Genomic DNA, 24,757 nt, shown 5'->3' with positions numbered 1-24,757 from the left:
ATAACGTCAACGGTGGAGGTCAGAGGTCAATGTGCTGGGGTATGTGTCTAAGAGCAGCTTAAATTTAAACTGCCGTAGAGATGATGCATGTCTAACGTCCGCTAAAAGTGTATTGTAATATGTTTCCCCTCTGTATGCAAACGTACGGTGGGCAGCTGTGTAATTGGGTTTATGGAGCAAGCAGGCTTGTCTGGTGTTGTGGCTGTATAACAGGTGGTTGTGTACAAAAGTGGAATCCAAATATGTCGGGACATTTAAAGACCATAACACACACGTGTTCCTTTCTCCGTGGCGTCAGATACTTCCAGTTGCGTCTGCTGTGTAGGTCTTGGACACTGGATCGTTGCTTCATTTGTAGGATGACCCTGGCAGCTCGATTTTGAAGAACTTGAACTGCTTGGTGATGTTACTAAATGTTTCCTCAAAACATGGGCTTTTGTATAATCAACCAAGTCTAAAATTTGATTTTAAAATGATGCCCCCCGTACATGAATGACATGAAAATGGCCCAAAAGCTCCAAACAAACCATATTGAAGTAGCGCACGCCCAAAGTGTTAAGTAATTCCTGTTGTCATAGGTCTAAGGGCATCCCTGTTACTATCCCTGTACCAAATTTCAGATCATTTGATTGATTGATCTCTTTGGCTGGTCACTTACTTGAGTCAGTCAGGTGCTCCTGGGCGACTTCACAATTCCAGGTCAATGACCTCTATATCGGCCTGGGAAGTTGAAAACCCCCAAATATATATACCCCCAAGAATTCATTTTGAAGTGGTTCATGCCAAAAGTTATACATGGATATTTTGAATTCCAGTTTGAATCAATAGATCCCTATACCAAATCTCAAGTAATATAGGGGACTTGAGTAAAGTATACATGTTTCGGCAGATATGGAAAAAAAAGAAAAACAAACGCGGGCGATTTTGTCCCCAACCTCGCTCCTTCTGGCAATTCCTCCTCCCTTTCGACCACCTCCACGCGCGCCCGCTTAGATCCAAATTACAAAATTCTAACCACAGCATTAACGAAGTGATCTGGCAATTATTTCGGATTAATTTGAACAGACGAGAAGGGTTCGTTTGTAGCATGATCCCTGCTGCTGTGTCTGACGGGACTCACGGCACCATTTGACCTTCACGAAACTCAATTCCCTTGATATATTAACATAACAATGCTGAAATTGTGCGTACGGTGATTGGTAGAAAGTTGTCACCTGTGTGTGCTGGTGGTGTTCAGAAACGGAAAATGTGATTATCTGATTATGGATTATTATCAGAAATAGGAGCTTACCTGTGAGTGTTGATAGTGTTCGGGGAAAAGGTGTGGTTTTTCTTCTTCTTCATCCACATATACGTGTCCAACTTCATTTGGTTCAAGGCTCTGACACGGATTGGGACTTTTGGTTGAAGACGCGGTGGTCGCTTTTTGTTTTGTTTGCTATGTTTGTGTGTGCGTGTGTGTGTGAAGGGGGAGTGGACTGTGTGTTGATAATGTAGCATTATAAACATTTGTTTGGTTTGTCTGGATAAGGATGGTTTTAAACATCAGAGATGGGTGTTCCCCTTGTGTGGATGGCGTTCAGCACCAGGGACAGGTCTATTGAGCATGACATATCCGACACAGGCATATGACAGATGCCACCATACTTACAGTGTATCTCGCCGATGACGTAATTGAGCGAACTGATTGGCTAATGGAGGGGCAGAGAAAGGTTTGGTGGCGTGGGGCAGCGTAACCGCTAGTGGGAGAGGGGGGGGGGGGTTAGCTGTTGCATGTGGGCTCGAAACTCTATCTTGTCTCTGATTATTTCGAAAGACATAGCTGGGACAATGGCACAGAAACGAGTTTTGTGCGCCCCTTCCGCTTGTACAAATATCCATTTTAACATATAAACCGCTAACGACGTATGCCTATAAGTTACGTCAAGTAGCTTCATAAATGCAGCTTCCAATTAAATGTTGCAACGAGTTCACGCTTTCATGTGCTGAGCAAAAAACACAACCGATTCCATAGATAAATGTTGGTGTATGACCATGATGACAAGACCAGCCCATGAACTAAATGCATCTTTCTGGTATAACGCTATGCAAAATATTACGGTGCGTTTAAAACCGATGGGCCTAAATTTCTTTAGGAATTAATTCATTTCACATACTCGTCTGTATGTTACTTGCAGAGATATTCAATAGTGCATTTTCAATTGGTTGTCTAGGACTAAATACTGTCACCGGAAAAGTTACGGAATATATAAACTCGGCAAACTATATCCGTGTATAGCACCTACTGAAAATAAAACATCAGGTAGATTTTCCAGTGAAATTCCTTCTGTATCTTTATTAATTGAAACAAACAGGCATGCAGCTTTAATATGGTCCCTCCGAGGACACAAACAGCACTACAGTCAACTGACCACGAGACGATGGGTGTTCATATCGCTACAGGGAAACTCTACAGTTGTTGTCAAACTTGCAGCCAGTCATCGACAGTTATTGGTCATTCGCAGCTGCAGCCATCAGTGAATTAAGTTGACTTCAGCTTATGCATGCAATTTTTTTTCCAGATGACCATTTTTCATTGGAAAACATTGTTCTGTAGAAGTAGCAGTTGAGACAAAATCAATAATGGTGTTGTGAAACACTAGCCCGATAGCCTCCAAATAGTCTAATCTTCTGACAGATTGTGGAAGAACTACTTTGCTTTGTTTGTACCAAATAACGGTTCAATGATGGTACATATACATCTATTAATTACTATCATTGGACAGACGGGCGTGGACAGGATGCCAACAACATTTCAAAGATGTTAAAGTCATATTACGAGGCAACAGTTTGTGTTAATTACACAACAACACTTGTCATACATTCAACTGCTTGGTGTCAAAGTCACCGTTATGTACTCTCTCACACCGCACCAAGAACGGTAAAGAGGCTCGACATCAGCAGCAGCGCGGCGGACACGCCGGCCATCTCCGCTCCCCCGGGCGTCATGCTGTTGCACTTCTCTCCCTTGCAGCACATTCTGCAGATCCCGCTCCCAATTTGGTTCATACAGGAATCGTCGGAGACACAGTTGGGAGTGCAGCCACGGTCAATCTTTGTCAGCAGAGTTCCCACCTTCACCACCGCGGCCTGGAGGGGACGGACAATAGAGACCGACGTCAGCCTGACAGTTCACTTACAAATTTCTGACATACGTAACTTCTGCTATTAGCACCAGGAGACTTAGGAGACAACTCACAAGACATTGTACTTTGAAACGTTTTAATTTCACCAAGGAGAAAGCTCTTTGGTTTCAGTTAACTGTGCTTATTTCGTGGAAGTAAGATGATAAGTATGGTCAGAACATATAAATCTGTGGAAGAGTTTCTTAGAGCTTAGTTTCGATTGTGTCCACGGTGGTCCAATCAATTCATTGAAGCTGTCGAAATAAGCTTTTATCGGTTTATGAGTTTGAACCTGAGCAAAATGTCGAATGTTTCAAGCCTGTCATGACATTTCGAAACCAAGGAAAACTTACGAAACAGGAGCTGTCGTCTGCGCAGCTGACTGTGGTGATGTTTTCCACCGAGTCCCTACAGTCAGAGTTAGCAGTCAGCGTGGACGAGCAGGAGTAGCATTGGAAGGCCGCAGCGCTAGCGTATCCAACGATAGCTGCAGGACAAAAGGTAGACACAAGGTGGCGTAGCAGATTAGCTTCACCGCCCCGTGCAAACTGACCTGTGATTGTTTTTGTGTATGTTCAAAGACCAAGTTGTCAGCTGCCATCTGTATTTAAGAAATGCTAACTAAATTTTGAGAAAAAAGCTCTTGAAGTTATGCGCTCATTTTCTGTCTTATTAAATATTCCATACACATCTACACTCAACAAGTCAGAACATTAATTAATAACGAAATCAAATGCATTGATTGATTGATTCAACAGTCCTGTATTATGAGGCATATCTAAGGTAACGCTAGTGCTTCTAACAACTATTCTGCTCCATGTCAAGGTGACCGTTAACTAAGGTACATCATAACTCCATTAGCTCTCATTACTCATTCATACATAGTGACGTCATGCGCTGATGTTCCTTTTTCATACCCAACATTGCTCATCGAGCACGTCGCTGATGTCTACGTTCTGATCTCAGATCAAGTACTAGTATCTATGTACTTGGGTTGGGAAGGGCGTTGAATGCCAGGTGGAAAAACAAGATCTAGAGCGGCATTATCTGATGTGCGGTACTGCATTAGTGCGAGACTCGTCGGAATTAAGATTAAGGATGGTCATGTTCACCCGCTGGTGCCGATAATGACAATTTAGACAAGTTGGTCTAGTTGTTCCGGCTCAACAAATATCGACAGATGATCAATACGTGTCTACGTTCTGATCTCAATACAGCTAAAAAAAACTAGCAACGATGCAGCTGAAAATCTTCGCGACATAAATGACATGTCACGGGCAGAGCTCGAGGGTTTGAGTACACTGTACAAATAGATGCTGTGCAAAAGTGTTCGTGTGAAAACTGTTGGTTAGCCGAGAAGTATCGGACTTGATGGCATAGGTACTTTTACATTTTGCACGAATTAGGATTTTACTTTTCCTTACAGCTGATTGTAAAAACAATAGTAATACCATCCGTAACTTCACGTAAGTGACAAATGGAGCACTTATTGCATCATTTGTCGATATTTGTTGAGTAGGAACAACTACACCAAATTGACTTAATTGTCATCATCGGCTCCAGCATGTGGACATGACCATCTTTAATTCTGACGAGTCTCGCACTAATGCAGTACAGATAATGCCGCTTTTTTTTCCACCTGGCATTCAACGCTCTTCCCGCTCAAGTACTTAGTAACCGAATGATTTAGCAATTTTCATTCTGAATATTGTCCAAAGCTTCAAGTTTAAAGCTTGCACAGGGCAGTTACTTATATTTTGGCCGACATTTTGCAGCTATGGAACAATCCAAAGGGCGGTAGACTCATACCTAAAGTCTTACACAAAGTAACTAACCTGTCCTCATTGATCATGAACATCGCCGGTTTCGAAATAATGATTAAGACAACGTTATGAACTGCAATAGAAAAGTTGCAATCCACATAAGGTTACTCCCATGATAACACTGACTCTTCAGAAATAAGACAACTACCTGGTATCTTAAACAATGCAGCACAATCTATGCTGTCAATAAACATTGGTATGTAATGCGTGCAATTAGCAAATCACCTAAAACAGTCTATCCGAAACCTTACCTCCAAAGAGCAGTACAGTCAATGCCGTCTTCATTGTTCTCTTATGCGTTGTATGTTGGTCTTACAAAACCTAGCCAAAAAAAAAGCACAAAATTAATTTTGGCTGTACAAGTAGTGTCTTGGAAAGATCACAATTGATTTACTTTAATCAATAAAAAAATTCGTAGACGAATATGTGAAAGACGAAACATGTTGAAATTCCTGCTAGAAATGTGAATTATTCTTTATAGCCATTACCGAATGAAGTTTTTGCCGCTATCAAAGCTGCAAGTTTGAAGAATTTAGAATTAACAAAAATCTAGTGCGCATTTGGAGGTCAATGTTAAATCCTAAGTAAGGCGCAAAAATGACAGCCTCCAACTTGAAGTAATGGAAAAGCTTCAATCTGTGCCACATTCGTACGAGTTTGAAAATGGTACATTTCGTATACAAGCTACGCAACCAAACGTCTATCCATAAAGTAAGTCTACGTGTAGAAACAGAAAAAAGTGATTCACCTTATTTTCCTCGGCCACGTTCTTTTTTCGTGTCAGCAATCTTAAGGCCTTACAGATTGGTCCGGCTTTTTATTCGATCCGAACAATGAAGAACAAGTTAATAATAGATGATTGACGTGCATCCATTCCGTCATTGCATGACAACAGCAAGTATGATGATGAGCACTTGATTTATACTGTGGTGTCTTTTGTTGTTTGTGTTTTAGTTGATAGGGATAAACCCTCACATTTATGTATCATCCCAAATACCCAGCGACATCATATAACAGGTGAGGATTCGTCAGGATCCTCCAGTCCTGTCAGATCATGGAACTGTACCCAGGGTGGTTTGCATGCTCTTCAGGTAAAAGTCTATTTATAAAACATACGCACGAGAGGGAACGTTTTAGTTCGCAATTACTACTGCCTTCCTTCCACTTGCGTTTTGAGGCCCCATGACATGCGTGTCTAAACTTTTAAGTGGTTTGGTGAGTGGCGTGTCCTGGAGCCCCAACCGTACGCACACACACTCCTCGGGGACGGATGGGACCACTCAGAGAATCCACTCATGCCGTAGCCGCTGACATTTTCCATCAATTCAGACCCGTAGAGATTTAGCCTGTCCTTTAAACCATAATAGACTCGCCTTAGAAAACATACAAGTGCTTTCAATGATTAACTACGGCCATTAGCGATAAACCTTGACTTTTAATGTCTCACGTTGGCACGCGAAGTACAAAAAGAGAAATTAATAAGTTATCAATGTCCATTTACGTGAAACGTCTGTGTATCGCAGCTGTCCCTTAGTCTGGATAAACATTCGCTATTTAGTAATACGCATGTATCTTGAAAATACTTCTTTTTCCATTCTTGAAATTGTTATTGGATTGATGGACCAGTACATCATCGATCATTTCTTCAGAAGGCCATGAACATGGTCAATACAGCCTCAGTCCTGATTAATGGCAATAGATACTAGTATCCTGCACATCATAGAATTAGAGCGAAAGATCTATTTGTACGTATCAACCTAAGCTTTGTTTCAACTAAAGAAATCAAATTCAAACGTCAAGATTTTTTTACATTTCTACATGGACATTTCAGATAATTAAAAGCGCCTTAAACATTGACACATAAGAGTCGGTGACTAGTAAGGTGGTGACGTCACATCACTATGGGAACTATATAATATCACGCATGTCGTTGTATGTTGCAATATTTCGATCTACTTTTGAGACCGGTCATGAACTGTGCCAGAGCCATTTTCCTGGACACAGTTGTTACAGGCCTGAAAAAGCAACAAAAACATCAGGGTAAGATGTTTAATAGGCATTGGCCATTTTGTCTCCCCTTTTAACCTTTATCATGACATGGGGATGTTCAGACCATATCATCAGATACAGTACAGTGATAGTAACGTAACCACACCAACAGAATAATCACAGTTATTTGCCTTCACCAAGAGGCCGTCCATTTAAAGAGCGTTTCTTTCAACGAAGGTTGGGAACGCCTTTGGGCATGTGTCGCCAATACAAAATCATCTCAATGTAGACAGCTAGCAGTTGTAGGTCAGTCAATTGATTGACAAAGCCACGGGCCCTTCTAAGCAGAGGTGTTTGAAATATACTGTAAGTATTTTTTTGTCTTTTCTTGTTGCTAGCTGTGCCATATGAACTCCACACAGCTGCAAATGACAAGACGGTATCACGCGGTGGTAACGTTATATTGAATTGAAGTACTCCCCAAGCAGAGGTTTGACTCCGGCTTTACCTGTTTTAAGCGTTAATGAATATCTTGACAAAAACGCATGAATGACGTCAAAAACAGCCGGAGCCGGAACAACTCTGCTTGGAGAGTAAGTTTAGAGTAGTTGCGGTCTCGGCGGATGGATATTTCTTCAGCACCTAGGGAAGCACCCACCACGTAGTTACCCGTGCGATAACTAATCTATTCTCCAAGTAGAAGTTTCAGTTGGAGGAATACTACTGGCAAGTCTGCTGACTGCAAATGAAAAATAACATTTCTAGTTAAGATCAATTCCGAGACAATTTATCTAGTTAAGTACGCAAGAAATGTTAGGTAAACGTTACATGTTAACTTAACTTACAATTAACGGTTAACGTTAGTGTTATACATTTTCATGGTTTGTTATTCCAAGGAGGTTAAAGAAAGGTTTAACCTCCTTGGTTATTCGAAGCGATCAAATCAAATACATTTCTGAGCTCTCTACTGCTCTGCTTACATAATCCTACATAATCAAATTAATGGCGCATTTATAAGTTTTCAAAGGAGATTGCTTGTAATTCATCAAAAATTCCATTTCATTCCGAGTCTGGGAAGTTATTTTCTACCTGTGAGTGAATGGTAGACTCCAAATTACCCATCAGCCCCTTTACTGCGCATGCGCTGACTGTTGCTTGGTGTTGGGACGCCATTTCGAAATTCTGCAAGACGCAGACGACAAGTCCTCTCACTTCCTACTTCTCACTACAATTCCACTCAAACATTGACGCTTTTAACTGTGATATGGAGAACACAGTGATCTCGTCGACAGACTTCAATTTTGTTCTGCCCTTCGGGGGTTCTGTAAAGCCGCAAGGGGTGTGGTCGTAAAAGCCGCCCTCCCCAGGCCACATCGGTCTGAAGCTGGAAGTTTAGGCACACCTGCTGAGCTGGTACACCTGTTGTTTTCCTCTCGACATGACGTTGGAAAGGAGCCACCTGTCGAAGAGTATGCTAAGCTCCCTGGTACAGACCAGGTCCATTGAGCTGGTACTAGCGCCCATCGCTACCCAGGTAAAAACCGTAGCTAATGGGTGAAAAAAAAAACGTTTAATAACAAATTGTTATTAAATTATTGACACCGTGTGTGTGTAGGTATTGTTTACAAATACTGTAAGTTACAATTAAGGTGTAAACGGGGTACATAAATGTTTGTATCATAGCAAAAGTACAGCAGGGTTGAAGCAAACAACATAGTTCAAGATTTTTGTACGACATTGAAAGTTTTCAGTTTTACTTGCAAAAAAATATAGTATAAGTACAACAGGCGCTACTTCAATAAGAGCCGGTGCCTCCATGCACAGGTGTCCCAGCTGATTATTGCCAATGAGAGCTGTGAGCGCAGAGATGGCCAGTCCCCCACCTGGCCCAACCTGGTGCCCAGTGCAGAACAGGTCATGAACACACTGGAGGAGCTGGTGTCTGCAGCAGAGAAGGCCACACAGGAGTCAGCTGATGAGGTGGGCCAACATGGCTGAGTAGAGTCTAAGTCTAACTGCTTCCATGTTTCCAGATACCATAAATGCATTTAAGTTTGCAGGGAATTAATCCCCAGTTGCTACTGGAAGGGGTTACTTTGACATAGCTCCTAAAATCAGCCTGTTAGCTAACAAACAAACCCTGGTAAAAATAAAACATTGTTGGCAGATTTATAGAGCCATCATTGTTTGGGTCTGACTTACTCTCAAGTCAAGCTGTTACCTCCGTTTCAGCCATTAGTAAATACAATATATGTGTCACTCAGTATGTCAGATTAGCTCATTCAGAAGTGTGTATTTGCTCCCCAACAGGAGCTCCTGGTAGCGATGCCTGCTGCCTGTGAGATGCTGTCCACAGCTGGCAGGAACACGCTGCTGGCTGCCCAGAACCTGCAGACCGAGTCTGTCACCCCTGCAGCGCGGGCAGCTCTGGTACAGTCCCTACGGAACGTCCTGCAGGGCACCATGAAGGTGGGAGGCAACATGTTGATAGAACATGTAGCTATTTGTTAATAGAGCAATAAAGGCATTAAGGAGTAATAGCCATATAACGTTATATATATAACAGGATTAACACAAAACTCAGAGATCAGCCTAACTAGCTGTAGCTTCCTTGCTTCATATCCATTGGCAGAGTAACCTTAACCTGGTATCCAGTCTGTCCGTAGCTTGGCCTGCAGTAGCTAGTGCAGGCTCCCTTCAGGGCAGAAGTGGCTCTTGCACCTGATAGGATTTTCACACGGTTGTAATTTTGTCGAGTGGGACTTTAGTAAACTGCTTTGAACTACATGAACTGCTTTCATCTCATTATTAGGGGGTATTTTACTCACAAATTGTAACGTCATTGTCCTTGTCCGTAAACAAAGAATGTGTTCGAAGAAGTGGTAGCCAAACCCATGAGAACCAGGTGTTCGATTGACATTACAATATCTGCCTTACTTATTAATGACATTAACAAAGTCCAATGAAGGCCATTTTTATTGGTATGTCATGGGAGTTTGGAAGGGGACTTGCCACATACATTTTGGATTGCAATATTTGGAAATGTTTGACCAAGGTATGCAGGCGTTGGGCCGCCCATCAGAAGTGAATACTCGCAATACGCCAGGACACTTTTGTGATATTTGTGCGTGCCACCAAAAGCTCGAAGTGCCTCCGGGTTTGGCGAACACTTTTTCGAAAGCGTTCTGTTTATCGACGAGCGCGAAATCCCCCCCCCCCCATGACGAAGACAGTTTGTGTGATTCAAAGGGGTCGATTGGACTAACATATCTAAGATGGTGTTTTATCAGTTAAACAGTTAAACAGGAGGACAGCATGAAGTGTCCACTGACTAAGTGAAGTACATGAAATTGTTATTGCTGACAAGTGATTATGGTGATGTGGATTGTCTCAGGTGCTACTTGTGTGGGATGATGCAGAAGTGAGGAAGATTGTCCATGCAGCACACTGGGTCCTGGAGAGGGTGAACGTCATGATGACTGCTTCCAACATGAAGGGGCTGGTGGCCTGTTTTAAGGTGGGGGTGGTTACTGTGTTTGTTTCTGTTTATCTTAATAATAATAACTGTGAAGTTTTTGATATTTGAATTAAGGATAATTGTACAATTTATTGCCAGGCAGTGGCTTAGGAGTCAACAGAACTGAAGGGGGAATTTATTTCTACTTGTGGAAACAAAGCCTTCCTGACCTACGTAGTTTTACAGTCTGATGCACACATCTCACATGTACAGTTTTGCCTTGTATCCAGCACCTCTCTGAAAAGTAATGCACAGCGAAAGAAAACTGAATAGAATTGAAATAGATACAGATTTGTTGACATTCACAGCAAAGACTGTGTTTTGTAATCTGACTTATTTTTTATCTTAACTGCAGGGATTTTCTGAGGCTGTGATGCTGTTGGCCAACCTGACAGACAAGCGTCAGCAGGAGCTGACCAACCCCCGGCAGCGAGAGCGGACTATCACTGCCATGATGGCGCTGAAGAAGTCTGTCCCCATGCTCAGCACTGCCATGCAGACATATGTCAAGTACCCCAACAACCCACAGGCAAAGGTCAAGACTAATCTGTTTTCTTCTAAATGTAGAACCTATTTTAGGTTCTCAAGAAAGACTGCTTCTAAGATGATAAGTTCTTTTTAGTATTTTAGAGGCATTATATTTCTACAATTGCTTAATCTTTTAGAGAAAATTAGGCCCAAAAAAAGCTATAGTGTGTTTGGAATGAGTCAACACATCTGTTGTTCGATCTCTACACACATAATAACATTTTGACCAGAACAATTGGATTTCCTGCCACGACAAATATGCAAAAACCTGTTTAATTTTGGCAACCCCAACTTAAGTAGTAGCCTTTAAAATGCTGAGGCAGGTGTATGGTACCAAACTACATGATGGTATTAACACATAATTATGTAGTTTGATAAGACAATGACAAGTTAGTTTTTTTATCATGTAGTATACCAGGTGTTATTGATTATAGTGCAATTCTATGTTAATTGCCAGAGTAACTATAAAGTTGAACGTTGGCTGTGTTCAGACATATGAACTGTTGACCTAGCCTGGAGTGAAAAACTATGAATAACTCTATATCATTGCTTACCTACATTGTATGTTTGTATAGGCAAGCCGAGACTATGTTGCCAATCAGGTGCGCACAGCTGCGAGGGAAATTGTGGCAGCTGTAGAGAACAGGAATGTGGACGATGATGAAATGGAAGAGCCTGGACACTTTGCACTAGCCTTGGACAAGGTAAGAAATGATATCCTGTAATTAACCTGTAATGTGATTTACTTTGTTTACTTTTCTTAGTTTAGTTAGAAACTATTTATTTTTGGTATTTCCTTTTCTGATGTGTCAATATTTTAGTATAATCCCTAAGCATTGCACTGTCAAGGAAAGTAATATATCCTATTTTACAGGTTATTCGTATGCTGTCCTCGGATGACCCCCAGTTCCTGCCGGAGGAGCTTGACAGTGAACTTGAGGCTGTTGTACGACATGCGATGCTGGTGGCACATGAGTCTCACACTGAGACCAAAGACCAGATTGTCAGGACCTGCAAAAAGGTATGTGCTGTTTTTGTACTTGTAGCTACAAAGAATTTCTGAAGTAGAAAGTAGTTGTTGCTATAGTAACCTGAAATGCCTTTTGTTTTTCCCATAAGATTTTAAATGGAACAGTGACCTTTCACCATTTATTGTCCTACTTGCTGCAGGTATCCTCCATTGTATTATAGCTACCCACCTGTCTAACGTAGGATTCCCATTGTGTCCTGCCATTAAATATTCATGACCAAAGTAGTCCTATATTGTTTGGAACAAAGAGAACCATGTAAGCATAGGTCAAAGGTTGTTAGAGGAGAGACCTGATTCATTTTCCAGGTACATATAGTGTGAGATTAATTTTTATCGTACCCAAAATTTGATACCATCATATGTTGGGTTATATGTAGCCACCGCAATTTTGATGTGTTATTGGACCTAGTGAAGGGGGAGAAATTCCAGGTAAAGTAAATCATATTGATTTTTAGAAGGCAGCTATTATATTCATTATTGCCTTGCAAGTATTGCAGTGTTACTCTTATCAGAAATGTTAATGTATGTAACACACTTTTGTTAATGCTGTGTCTTTCAAGCCTAATTATTTTAGAAACAATTTTTTTGCAATAGACATATATAAGTGTTGCATACTGGCCTTTTTAATAACATGTAAAATCATGCAGAGGTACAGCAAGCTTATGCCATGTAACATGTTAATGGATTGTATAGCCTTGTTAGTCATGCTTGTATAGTTTGATGGAGCTGCTACAGTTAGAGTTGCACCGCTGCGGTAAGGAGCCTCGAAAGCACACACAAAGTTCAAAGTTACAGTAACATTTGACAAAACTTGCTTGTAATATTCATCATGTACTTTCTGCCAATTTTGTAGCTTTATGTTGTAAGAAGACAAGATTTCCTTTATATGCTGAAGCCAATTTAAAGGTATTGTAATGAAATTAGTACTGGTGTGTTTCCCAACTGCAGGTGTTTAAGATCAGGAATGAGGTGGCCCAGCTGTTAACATCTGTGGAGGAACACCCTGAGTTTCTACAGCTCAGGTACCTATTCATTTATTTCTGTCCTTCAGAATTGGATTAGAAAGCTGTGTGTTTACGCATTGTTGCCATTCTGGTATTCCCCAATGTGTTTCTTGTTGGCAGTTATCATTTCCGCAAATTTTTTTGTCAGACTCTCCATTTCCGTAAACTCCTTTCCTATTTAAAGCTGCTGCTTAACTTACACAAATACGTCTTCCCCAGAAATTGGGATGTTGACATATAAGTATTTCGTTGGTTACCCATTCCAGAAACGACTTCTCCAGTGCCTGTAACGATCTGATTGGTGAGGCAGATGAGCTGGATAAGTTGGTGAGCAGTGCTGTACTACAGCAGGTTGTGGACACATTTGTGGAGACTACAGAACCACTAGAGAGGCTACTCAGGGCTGCAGCACAGGGAAACAAGGTACGGAAAACTCCTGGTGCATGTATTTTCAAACCTTCCAGGGCATTTTTTTCTATTTTCATTTGTGACCTCTATGTCCATTCTTTAAAGGAAACTGCATGTATGTACTGCCCACAGAGTGAGTCCCCTGTGACTGAGAAGGTTGCCCTGACACTGTTGGGTCCACATATAGACGACTTCACCAGCCACCTGGACCAGCTGCTGCAGCTGGCCAGCTTTGCAGCTGCCAGCTCCATGGACTCAAGGAGTAAGACTTCCTTAAATTTCACTTTCCATGATGGAGTTTCTGTTTTCACCAGCATTGCTCGTTTTTCTGGTTTGTTAGTGGGAGATTATCACAAGAAGTTATCAGTGGATTTTCATGGTACTTCTATTGTTACTGTTAGGCTTATGTATGTTAATACTTAGATTGCCCCTCCAATCCTAGAGATGGTGTGTTCCTTGCAGATTAATTTTGGACAAGTACAGTTTCTCTAGAGACCATATATTGAGGAAAGTTGTGGATGCAGCATGCATCACCTCATTTCTATGTCGTCCACAACATTTGAATTGTTTAATACTTTGTGCTTTGCTAGATTGATGTCAGTGTCATTATTTTCAGGTGCAATGGTTACAATGGCCTAGGGAAACACGAATATGAAAGTAATACTTTTTATTAACCATGCCTCTTACAGGGGTGAGAATAGTCCGCTCATCCATACGACAACTGGAAAGTCTGGACCCGGAGGTTCAGCCCACGGTTCTGGCGCTGTGTCGGAATCCGTCGGACAAGGCAAGTGTGGAGCACGTGAAGCTGGTGCGACGGGAGTGGTTTAATGAGGTGAACAGCCTGGTCACTGCTGTGGACGAGATGCTCAACACTAAGGAGTTTATGGAGGTGACAGGTAGGTAGGGCTTACATGCAAGCTTCACCTTATGTTTGAACCTATCTACTATGTTGTAGACTTCTGTAGCTTCAAAACTTGTCAGCCCAGATATCGGGAAACAACCATTACTTTTGCCCTGTATTGAATTATCTCCACAGACTGTGACTATTTTCTGTGTAACTTCTTGCCATGCTACTTCTTGCCATGCTACTGTAACTGATAGCCTGAGTATAGCCAAAGAGCAGATTGTGCACTTGCACTCATGAACAATGTAACTTCTGTCAACATTTCTTACTCACCTTTACAGCTTTTCTAAAAGCATTTTTTGTTTTATAGTGGAGATTTTGCCCTTTCACGTAGAAACAGTATTAAGAAAGTTGGTCCTCTCCTGACCTGATCAGGTTTATGATTTGTTTGTTTGTTTTGTGTGTGTCCAGAGGAGAGTATGGAGGAGGATATCCATCAGTGTAAGGATGCTATGCACCAGCAGGATGAGGGTCAGCTGAAGATGGCGGCTGCCACCATGATGGGCCGTACCCGCCGTGTTATCCAGATCACCTCCAACCACATCGACAACAGTGATGACCCTATCTACCGAAATGGTCTCCTGGCATGGGTCAAGCAGTTGGAAAAAGGTCAAACAGAAAGATTAAAAAATAAACTTTGATAGAATCACAGACTATACAAAATTAATACTCTATATGCTGTCTCTATGTAATGTTTTATTGTAGTGAAACTACATTTTGCATCAACATTTTATAAGGAGAGCTCCAGTAAATTAAAGATTACCTTGATAACCCCTGTTCTTATTTTTGGTATAGCAGTAGTTTGTTGTACATGTATTAAATGCTTCTGAATCAGATACCTTGTATTACTGCTATGAAGGCTACAAGTTTCTAAATCAAAGGATATAATTGTTTCTAACAATCTTTATTCTATCCCTTTTTTACAGCTATGATCCCAGTGAAAACAGCTGCTAACAAGTGTGTAGCTAACATGTCGGATGTCCGAGCCCACGACTCACTCGCTGCGGCATCTCAGGAACTCCTGACCGTGGTGTCAAAGGTCAAGGATGCCCTGCAAGGAATGGATCATCCTGAGATCCTGAGTCCCATGAGGGAGGGCCTGAGGTCATCACGACAGACAGGTGAAGATGTTTGCTAGTAGATAATGTTTAAAGGGTGCAGCTTTTATTCCTTCCATATCCCCTGTCAGGAACAAATTGTCACAGACCAAAATCCAATTCCAGTGTACCTTAAATACTAAACCTTTGAACCATCTTCCTTCCTTGCAAGCAGCTGATAAAACAGTGAGGGGAAAACACACAAAGTCATGTACGTTGTGTAGGTGCACACATACATCGTTTGTGGTCAGATCACATAATAATGCAGGTTCGTGTGTCCTTTGTGTGCTTGATTGTCTTCTGTCATTTTGGTGATTTGCAGGTTCAAAATGAAATTTGTAAGAATTAGAGTTTGCCACCGTCACTGTCATAAAACAATTGGTCCATGATAGATGGTGATTAAATGTGCCTATTGGCCATCTGTAAGCAATAATAATTGCCTTTCTTCTATCATACCGTTATGTGTGCTAGTTTAATTTTCACAGGGACAAAATTACAGAAAGGTCATTTTTAGAGTTCAAGTTTTTTTTGGTGTCACATTTGCACACTCAGTATGTCACTTCTGGTAACATTTTCATTCTCATAGGATTTCAGTTCTATTGATAATTCCAGGTTTGTATCAATGTGTTCTTGATGAATATCGTTACCAACCATTAGATGCAGAGGACAGTCTCCTGGCACTCCCCCTCCCAGATCTGGGAAACCTCCATGTGTCTGGTGTTACCATGGCAACAAATCAACCAATGGAGAGCAGTGCTAACCCACAAGACAGCTACCTCAGCAAGGCACTGCCCCATGGCTTAGGAGTGAACAATCTGTCCTCTCCAACATCCAAGAAAACTGAAATTTCTATTGTTGAGATTGTACCAGGTTTGATCACTTTTTATTATTGTCTATGAAAGATTCTATAAGAGAAGGTTGCTCTTATCAACCATAAAAGTCTTTGATGAGGTTTGTACTTTTTTGCACTTAAATTCAATGAACCTTTTAATCTACCCACGCCTCATTTTGTCAGAAAAGACACCTGCTGTATTTTTCAGGAGGGATGTTATAATGTAATGTACATATAATACACAACTTAACTTGATGTAGATCAGTGTCAATGTCCATTCAGAAAAAGGGTTGGTTGCAAAAACCCTTCCTTCACTAACAATGTATGTTTAATCTGCATAGGTCTGGGCCTTCCCTCCCCCGTGAAGGAGTTAGTTCGAGCTGCCGCAGCTCACGAAGCTACTCAAGTAGAAGTGCTGTGCAGCAGAATCTTGGCACGGACCAACCAGGTGACAGGGGTGGTCAATTCTCTGATTGGATCTGTAAAGGACCACAAGCAGGCTGAGTAAGTTGTTCAATAATTGTAAAATAACAGCCTTTTTATGCCGTAGAAAAATTCTTAGGTCCATTACAATTCATGTAGTGTAAGCTCATGCTTTGAACATTTCAGTGAAATGTTGATTTGAAAATGTTTCTGTTTGGTAGAAAACTCCAATCTAAATCAGCAGAGTTCACCAGAGTCACCCCAAGGTTATTGGAACTGGCCAAGAGAATCTCCACCAATCAGAGCTCAGAGGTTGAAGAGCTGCACAGGATTGGAGGAGAATGGGCCAATCAGCTAACAGTCCTTCAGCCAGCTGTGGACAGTCTCATTGGTCCCTGGACTGCACCTGTCTCCGAGTTAGCAAGAATTGCTAAGGATGGAAATATAAACTTTCTCATGAAAGAGGTGGGAATTTTATCATCAAGTTAAACTGAGAAATGTTTCTTGAATTGCAATAGTGCTATGCAGCGGGTACAACAAGTTTTAGGGCCAAACACACGAAAGAAAGTTGTGGAAGCATTTTACTGCTTTTATTTTATGCAAATGAATAAAGCTGAATAAGTCATTTGTGTTATTTTGTAAAAAAGAGGTATGCTGTTATCATTAAGTCTTCAATTTTGTATTAATTGGAAGCTTAAAGCATTTTCACAATTATCTGTCACAACTCTATGTCAATACTTAGTGTACTTTTCTGATAATGTTGTAGCTGGATGATTTCCATGAGATTGCCAAGAGACTGAAGAGTCTTGCCAGCACAGCTGCCCAGGCTGTGGCTCTGCAGAAACAGAAGGGGGATCCCCAGTTGGCTCGTACCATTCACCTGTACGGGGAGGAGCTTGAGTCTCTGGCCTCCAGCATTACTGGGGCTGCCAACTCAGTTGTCAGCGACACTGGTAAGTTATATAGTCACTGGGCCAGGCAAGGTATATATCAGTTTCATATCTGTTCAATAATAGGGGATAAAGATGCAAATAAATATCATAGAAGGGATCAATCAATTCCTGTTTCATATTTTTCTTACTAAAGTTACTATCTTCCCATTCATTAACAAGCATTTGTCTCAGTTGACCTTTTCAGTTGGATTTGTTAATTCTTACAGAAGTTATAAGTTTACATTAAAAGCTCAGCAAATGTTAAAAACAGTAATCAATATTGTGTCATGATTTTCTAGATGATGGTTGAGACAAGATATACTTCTATCTTCTATGTCTGGATATTGACAACTTCTCTAGAAAATATGCAGCACCCAATATCTACAAATGGTATCGCACATTTCAGTCCTGTTTGTTCATATATATCATTTAGAGTTATGTTTTCTGTTGCAGTAAACAAGGCTGAGGTGGAAAGGCTGGATGGCCTGTGCACTGAGTGGTCAGGGAAAGTAGTCCAGCTGCTGTCCTCAGTTGACTCTGTCACCACAGAGACAGCCATGCCCATCAAAGTTGTGGCAACTGCAGCAAATACAGGTGACTGATTGATTTATTCTGCATTGTGGCAGGCATAAATTTTAGATCTGCCAATTTTCCACCCTAAACAAACTTACATTTGTCATTTGTAATGTCGCATTTGTTGATTGTTTCAGTCAGACACCTTTAAAAAAGATTATATATAGTGTGATACAATTCTTCATGCTATTGTCTGATTTGACTTGTTTGTCGTCCTCTCATGTGTTTCAGGCAGTGACAGTTCTGTAGAAGACAGCATGAGGGCGCTGCTGTCACACGTGCTGAGGCTGAGGGACATGGCCAGCTGTGCATCAGAGGGGTAGGTAAATCGTTGGTTCCACAGAACTTCCTTAGACAAACTTCCAATAGGTTTTTTTCAGTACAGTGCTGTATACCTACTTTGACGAGGAATTCAAAGAGGAATACCTGACGATTTACTGAATATTTCACATACAAGGAGTTCGATGAGGTTTATAAATTTTCAGGCTAGAAAAGTTTGCAGACTGGCAGAGAAAATCTGTCATATTTTGCAGGTACACTAACCACCCCATGGCCAGCATGGTGACCCAGACCTTCAGCGCAGTGGACACCCTGGGGAAGGCTGTGGAGGAGGTGGCCAGGCTGGTGGCAGCCAGGGCCAGGACGTCCCTGGGGACTACCAACTCCCATGTGGTACTGCGCATGGAGCTGCTGCAGAGGGAGTGGGCTACAAAGGTGGGAAGGGGGGAATGGGCAGGCTAAACTGTGTGGTATCGGGAAATGTAGGCTGTACTGTTTTTTTTTATTACTATTAGTATTGGTCAATTTAACCCTGTCAATTGGTATAATGCATTGTAATCACAGGCATGCACAATTACTTTTTATATTATGATAAATGTATATGTTTTTATAATATGTTCATGGATGTATTTCATGTAATCAATAAGCTTAGGATTTAAACATGGTCCATCAATCCTGTTAATCCTCCATGCCTATTGTTGTTCTAGGTGCTGTTACTGCATGGACAGGTAGATGGCATGACGAGTGAGATGTCTGCACCACTAGACAGACTGGCAGGGGCAGCCCTGGCTGTGTATCATGCTACAGGTGAATACCAGGATCTAGAAGCTGTGTGACACAATAAGTTCATATTTACTACAAGTCTGTTGTATTTACAAACAGGGTGTTTAGGGACATTAATGGATGCCCCCATGGTTTCAAATTGCAATACTAGTAATCAAATATTGCACTGTCAGGATTGATGATATGTTGTGATTCAAAAATTTCAGACAGTTTAAGCATTCTGTTGTTGTCTCCCAGGCCAGTCCAGGCTGACTCTGCTGCAGGAGTTCCAGAACCAGGCAGACAAACTGTCCACACAGGTCTCCAAAACCAGGCAGCACTGCCAGCAAGCCATGACTGGCTCTGCTGAGACTGGGTACAAGGAGACGGTTCAGCTGGCGCTGGACACACTCAGCCGTGTCACTGCAGAGATCATCACAGCCACTAGAGATATGGCAGGTACAGAAGCACTGTAGTTTCAACTCTACAAAGGTCATTCAGGCAGCCTCAGGGGCCTTTTTTTATTATCTGCTGTTTGTCTTATTTCAACCTGCCTTGTGCTGTAAACACATTTTGTCCACCACAATTTATGTAGAAAATCCAAATTCGTACTAAAACAAGTAAAAGGGACATACAAGTGACTATCGAGTGTCTTTTTTTAAAAACTTCATAGATGTACTCTAACGTATATATGCAGACACGGGTTCCACTGACAGTGCAGTGAGTGAGCGTTTCCAAGACCTGAAGCGACAGTGGGGATGTAAAGCACTGCTGCTGTACAACACACTCCGGGCCATGACAGGGCTGGACCAGGCAACAGTCACAGGTCAGCTCAAACATCTCATACATGTCAGGCATGACAAGCTGTGTGAGTAATTGAAGAAATGAAAGTTAGATTCTTCACTGTCTTATCAGCAATGTGTTTCATATTCTTCCCTCATCTTTGCCCTCACACCTGTACATTTCAAAGAAACGTCTAAGAGCAAAAACTTTGAAAGCTTGTCCCTTTCCCCTCTTCTTAGCCTCAAATTTCCTTTTAATATAATATTATCCAGATTTTTTCCATAGGACAGTGTCACAAATGGAAAGCACCAATGTTTACAGTTGCTGTTGACACATCCAACTGTTAACCATCACTGCTTTGTCTGTAACATCCATCATCCTTCCTTGGTTCCCCCATGTTGCAGGAAAATCCCTTAACTATAAGTCATGGAAGATGATGGCATCAGCTTGTGTGGTGGAAGGTTTGTTATTCTATGAAGCTGGTGTGCAGAAATCGTCACTTTACAGGAATTTGCACTTAATATTGCTGCATGCAAGCAACATTCTTAATTGTCCAAAAACAAACTTAAGATATTAGCATGTTCAAGAAATCTATCTACCATGTTCGTAACTTCTCTATCAGAGAAATAAGTAGATGATGAAGAAAATTCCTGAGATGGAAAGTTTTCTTGGTCAAAGACCAATCTTCCCAGCACTTCTTCAGATGTTTGGACATTGCCACACTTCAGCACTGCAGGGAGTTTGCAACTGGTGGACAACTGCACATACATATATCTCACAGTACTTGATATGCACTTTTCATTTTTGAAGTTATTACTTTTTTGCATTGATGGTCTGTTGGCACTATCAATGTATTACCAAGGTACAAAACATACAGTCGTGCATTTTTGTAAAAGTTTTTTTTTTTTTGGTGGAAGCACATCTAGAGTTTCTTCTTGTGGCACTTCTATTCTTAAATAGTTACTTTTTCTGTTACAGAGGTCATGACAAGCTTGTTGGGCACATCCAATCTGCCAAGTTTTGCAAGAGTCAACATGGCCGACGTCTCACCAGACACCTCCCTCAACCTGTCCCAAATTTTCGGCTCTCCCCAGCCTGCCCCTGGGTTCTCTACCTCCCCCTCCTGGTCTACCCTGCCCAAGTGGTCCCACACCCCCTCCCCTGTCAGGTCCAGACCCTCCACCTCCCCAGACAGCAGTCCACGCTCCCCCAGGGGCCCTATGGAGTCTTACATGGGTCACTCCCAAAAGAGCATCTCCCCTGCCAAACCATCACGGGAGATCCGCGTCACACCCAACATGCTCGGCATGCAGGCAGTACCAGAAGCTAGCTTAGGAGATATTGAACGAAGGTATGATTTGCAAGTTGTCTCTTGTACCGGAAGTCTTTTTAAATGGTCTCCTTAAGATGTATCTGGTCACAATGAGTAATCCAAGTCCAATAATGTGATTGTGCTTTCTTGTTGATTATAGATTTAGTCATAATAGGACTTGTGCTGCTCTGTTGCACATAGGTTGCTTGATAGTTGATTTCTTTTTAAACCGTTTGCTGCCAGCATGTTTTAGTGTCATAATGTGTAGTGTCAGCATGTACCTTAATTTACTTTCTTTGTTTCTGTACTTTTTCTATACTTCCTTGAACCCATTGCATGCAAACCAAAAACTTTGGTCAGAATAAGGTTGTTGGACAAAAGGATCTTTGAAAGGTATTTGGTGTCAAGTTTCAATGTTTGATATTGAGAAGACATTTACTGTACTGGTCTTGCAAAGTTTAGTTTTTTTGTTCATAGTAGTCACTGTAGTTAATAAATTTGACAATGGGTTATAACAGGATTACCAGCAGAGGGTAGTTACAATCACATTTGAGTTGAATGGACAGTCTATGCACACTACTAATGGATACCTGAATCAACTATCAATGTGTCAAAGTAAAGAATGTGCTTACTGTAGTCCACTCATGCAGTATCATCAATCCTTGCATTTTCCATTCTGATAAAAGATGTAGGAGGATCATGGAAAAACACTGCACTTAATAGACATCTGTATATCCACAAGATCCCCATAGTAATATGCCTGTAATCTTATTGTAATATTTGTACATGATCCTGTAAACAGCACTCCTCCAAGACAGCTGAGGTCACCATTTGAACCGTCCAGCATCCGATCTCCAAACACTGCCCAGACTGCAGTCTCCAACAATCCATCAGAACTGGATGCTAACCAATCATCAAAGACAATCGTGGTAAGTTTTTAACCTGTAGAAGTCTGCCAGAAAAGGACCCCTTTTCATAAAAAAACAATAAACTCAATATGTGTTGGTTTCCTTTATTTCTGGAGCAGTCTGCTTTAACCATCATAGCAAGCCTGTATCTAGGTGCTTATCCACTTACAAATACATGTACTAATTATCTCTCCCCTCCTAGGCTGCTGCCTTGTCCCTGCAGCAGGAGGTGGATAAGTGGGAGGAGGAGAACAACACCATCGTCAAGGTGGCCAAAACCATGTCTCAGCAGATGCAGCAAATGGCAGAGTACACACGAGGGCATGGCAAAATCAGGGTCAGTTCCCAGTTCTTGAGTAATCCCTCTCATTATAAACCGTAGAGCTAGACTTTAGACTGCCATTAAAACATTTTCAATTGGAACTGTGAGCCTTTAGAAACATCAAACATATGATAATCACTATTTTCCTACAGACCAAGGAGGAGTTCATCAACACAGCCAAGGCCATTGCAGCCAATGGCAAAGTCATCCATAAGTTTGCCAAGATCATTGCCAAGTTCTGTATAGACAGGAGGTAAGAACTTTGGTGCAAGTACAGGATGTTCCATGGTTCAATCATGATAATTATCCTGTTACTGGTACTTACACTCATCTATGAAGAAAAGAACCTGTGAAGAAAAGAACATTTGAATTTCAAGACCAAGTTGGAAGCCAAACATCTCTATTTATGTACAGTGCAGTTTTACTGTCATTTGAATGATGATACTTTGCGCATATGAGATCTATAGTCAGTCATTTCTGAAATAACGTGCAAAATTTTAGATTGAGATACAAATGTATTTGGTAATCAAATAAGCTCTTAGAGATTCAAAAGTTGTATAGTTTTCCTAATTTTAAGTTCCCTGTGTTTTGATATAATAAACTTTTAGAGTGAAATTTCAATGTGTTTGTCTCCTCTCTCCCAGATGTTCAGAGGACCTGGTGTTTTATGCCAACCATGTACCATCCATGGGAACCCAGCTCAGCATCATTGCTAGTGTGAAGGCTGCTACTCCGCACGATAAGGAGGTATGGATAACTGTAGCATGTATTGATGCATCCACTTTTTATTCCTCAAGCTGAAGACTGTGCAGTCATACATATAATGACCTCAGTGAAATGGCATTGCTCCAGGCTAAGTACAATAATTCCTGATTGTCCATGTTTGTTCTCTGCAGGCTGATGCTGTCCTGGTGAAAAATGCAGAAAACCTGATGCACTCTGTGACAAGAACTCTGATAGCTACAGAGTCTGCCTGCGTCAAGGTAACATGGCTGTTCTGTTTAATTACTTTTTCTTACTTAGAGACTCCTATATGCTAGTATATTTTCTTCGTGCCACACACAAGGGAGTTAGAGAAGACCATCTTGTTTGCTCAACAGCCAGCGTTATTGCTTACGTTCATTACCTGTCCACTGAAATTACTATCCACGAGTCCCAAATAACAGAACCATTTACTTCTCGACTTTTGGTATGTTTGTGTTTGCGAGTTCGCAAGCTAAGCAAAAAACAAATGCTGGAAAAGACATGCCCACCTTTGAAGAGGCAAATGTTTACAAAACCACTGAGCTGTAAACTGTTACCCCCAGGGGCTACACCAACCACCGGAAGGGGGTGACGAGGCTGAGGCTGCTGCGCTGGCGACCCAGTGGCAGAGGAAACTGCAGCGCCACCGCATGATCGAGGCCAGCAGTCATGACACCGACGACCTTGGGCTGAGAAGGATCAACAGACATGTGTCTGCTCCAACCTTGACTGAGATCCTTGGTGCTCGGGCCAAAATTCTTGGCACTGCTGTCTTGTAGTCTACACCACTTCATCTGTTAGAACATGCAGATTCCTTGCTGTAGGTTCAATCTTATAGCACCCTCCCAGATCTGTACAACTGTGTTTTCTCATCTACTCACTCTGCAGTCAAGGATTGGACAGATACATTCCTGTTCTCCCTCTTTCCCAGGACAGAGCTTCTTTGTGAAAATATAATATGAGAAGTCCAGGGTATCTATCTCTATGCAAATCTTTGTACAATTGATGTTTCACAAATCCCAAAATGTCTCTCCTATCAGAGGTACAACTTAAGGTCGATATCTATTAATCTATGAGATCATGGGACATAGCTGTGTAACAGAATTTGAATGGTGGGTGATGTGTCGTATTTTTATTATCATGAATATATGGAAAGATGTATAGTAATTTAGATAGGTAAATAGGTGAAGTGTACCAGCTATTTATGTTATTTTGATGACCTTTGCTTTGACAATGAAAGAATCTAATCTCTACATAATTGCTATTATCATGGGAATGTACGTAATTCTGATACAGGCATCATTCCAAGAATAAGTGAAAAATGTTCTAAACATTTCATAACTCTCTCCGAATAAAGGGCTTGCCAATAAGAATAGTCTGACGATACGACTCTCAATGTCTGAAATGCATTTTGCCGCAA

The 24,757-nt window shown here is 41.4% G+C and overlaps 2 protein-coding genes across 3 annotated transcripts; one reads left to right on the top strand and one right to left on the bottom strand.

Moving 5' to 3' along the window:
* Nucleotides 1-2,307: 2,307 nt before the first annotated feature.
* Nucleotides 2,308-5,883, bottom strand: LOC118415032 (prostate stem cell antigen-like). The gene is made up of 4 exons (XM_035819411.1): nucleotides 5,736-5,883; nucleotides 5,239-5,308; nucleotides 3,518-3,651; nucleotides 2,308-3,129 (listed from the first exon to the last, which is right to left on the bottom strand). Exons 2-4 carry the CDS (start codon nucleotides 5,270-5,272, stop codon nucleotides 2,902-2,904), a joined length of 396 nt encoding a protein of 131 aa, XP_035675304.1. The 5' UTR covers nucleotides 5,273-5,308; nucleotides 5,736-5,883; the 3' UTR covers nucleotides 2,308-2,901.
* A 2,217-nt stretch (nucleotides 5,884-8,100) lies between these two features.
* On the top strand, nucleotides 8,101-24,199 carry LOC118412798 (catenin alpha-1-like). 2 transcript variants are annotated; one of them, XM_035815820.1, is made up of 31 exons: nucleotides 8,101-8,510; nucleotides 8,801-8,956; nucleotides 9,287-9,445; nucleotides 10,371-10,493; nucleotides 10,849-11,028; nucleotides 11,597-11,725; nucleotides 11,896-12,042; nucleotides 13,000-13,073; nucleotides 13,322-13,478; nucleotides 13,596-13,725; nucleotides 14,153-14,362; nucleotides 14,782-14,979; nucleotides 15,297-15,491; nucleotides 15,643-15,735; nucleotides 16,125-16,337; nucleotides 16,641-16,803; nucleotides 16,944-17,187; nucleotides 17,489-17,675; nucleotides 18,108-18,248; nucleotides 18,459-18,546; nucleotides 18,761-18,941; nucleotides 19,214-19,313; nucleotides 19,527-19,727; nucleotides 19,966-20,094; nucleotides 21,030-21,402; nucleotides 22,166-22,292; nucleotides 22,474-22,608; nucleotides 22,746-22,846; nucleotides 23,238-23,340; nucleotides 23,490-23,576; nucleotides 23,901-24,199. In XM_035815820.1, exons 1-31 carry the CDS (start codon nucleotides 8,415-8,417, stop codon nucleotides 24,114-24,116), a joined length of 4,836 nt encoding a protein of 1,611 aa, XP_035671713.1. In that variant the 5' UTR covers nucleotides 8,101-8,414; the 3' UTR covers nucleotides 24,117-24,199. The 2 variants fall into 2 exon arrangements, with proteins under 2 accessions (XP_035671713.1, XP_035671714.1); XM_035815821.1 differs by lacking the exon at nucleotides 15,643-15,735 and having other exon boundaries at nucleotides 8,104-8,510.
* Nucleotides 24,200-24,757: the final 558 nt, after the last annotated feature.

Source organism: Branchiostoma floridae, chromosome 4 (assembly GCF_000003815.2).
Source record: "Branchiostoma floridae strain S238N-H82 chromosome 4, Bfl_VNyyK, whole genome shotgun sequence".
Taxonomy (NCBI): Eukaryota; Metazoa; Chordata; class Leptocardii; order Amphioxiformes; family Branchiostomatidae; genus Branchiostoma; species Branchiostoma floridae.
The sequence above is the reverse complement of the archived record's forward strand: the minus strand, read 5'-3'. Positions and strand labels throughout refer to the sequence as shown.

Coding starts and splice junctions, on each gene's coding strand:
- LOC118415032 (XM_035819411.1), bottom strand. CDS start 5,272: ATGAAGACGGCATTGACTGTACTGCTCTTTGGAG. Junction 3,652..5,238: donor GACTGTACTGCTCTTTGGAG/GTAAGGTTTCGG, acceptor TTTGTCCTGCAG/CTATCGTTGGATACGCTAGC. Junction 3,130..3,517: donor CAGACGACAGCTCCTGTTTC/GTAAGTTTTCCT, acceptor CGTCCCCTCCAG/GCCGCGGTGGTGAAGGTGGG.
- LOC118412798 (XM_035815820.1), top strand. CDS start 8,415: ATGACGTTGGAAAGGAGCCACCTGTCGAAGAGTATGCTAAGCTCCCTG. Junction 13,074..13,321: donor CCTGAGTTTCTACAGCTCAG/GTACCTATTCAT, acceptor TACCCATTCCAG/AAACGACTTCTCCAGTGCCT. Junction 17,188..17,488: donor TAAACTTTCTCATGAAAGAG/GTGGGAATTTTA, acceptor ATAATGTTGTAG/CTGGATGATTTCCATGAGAT.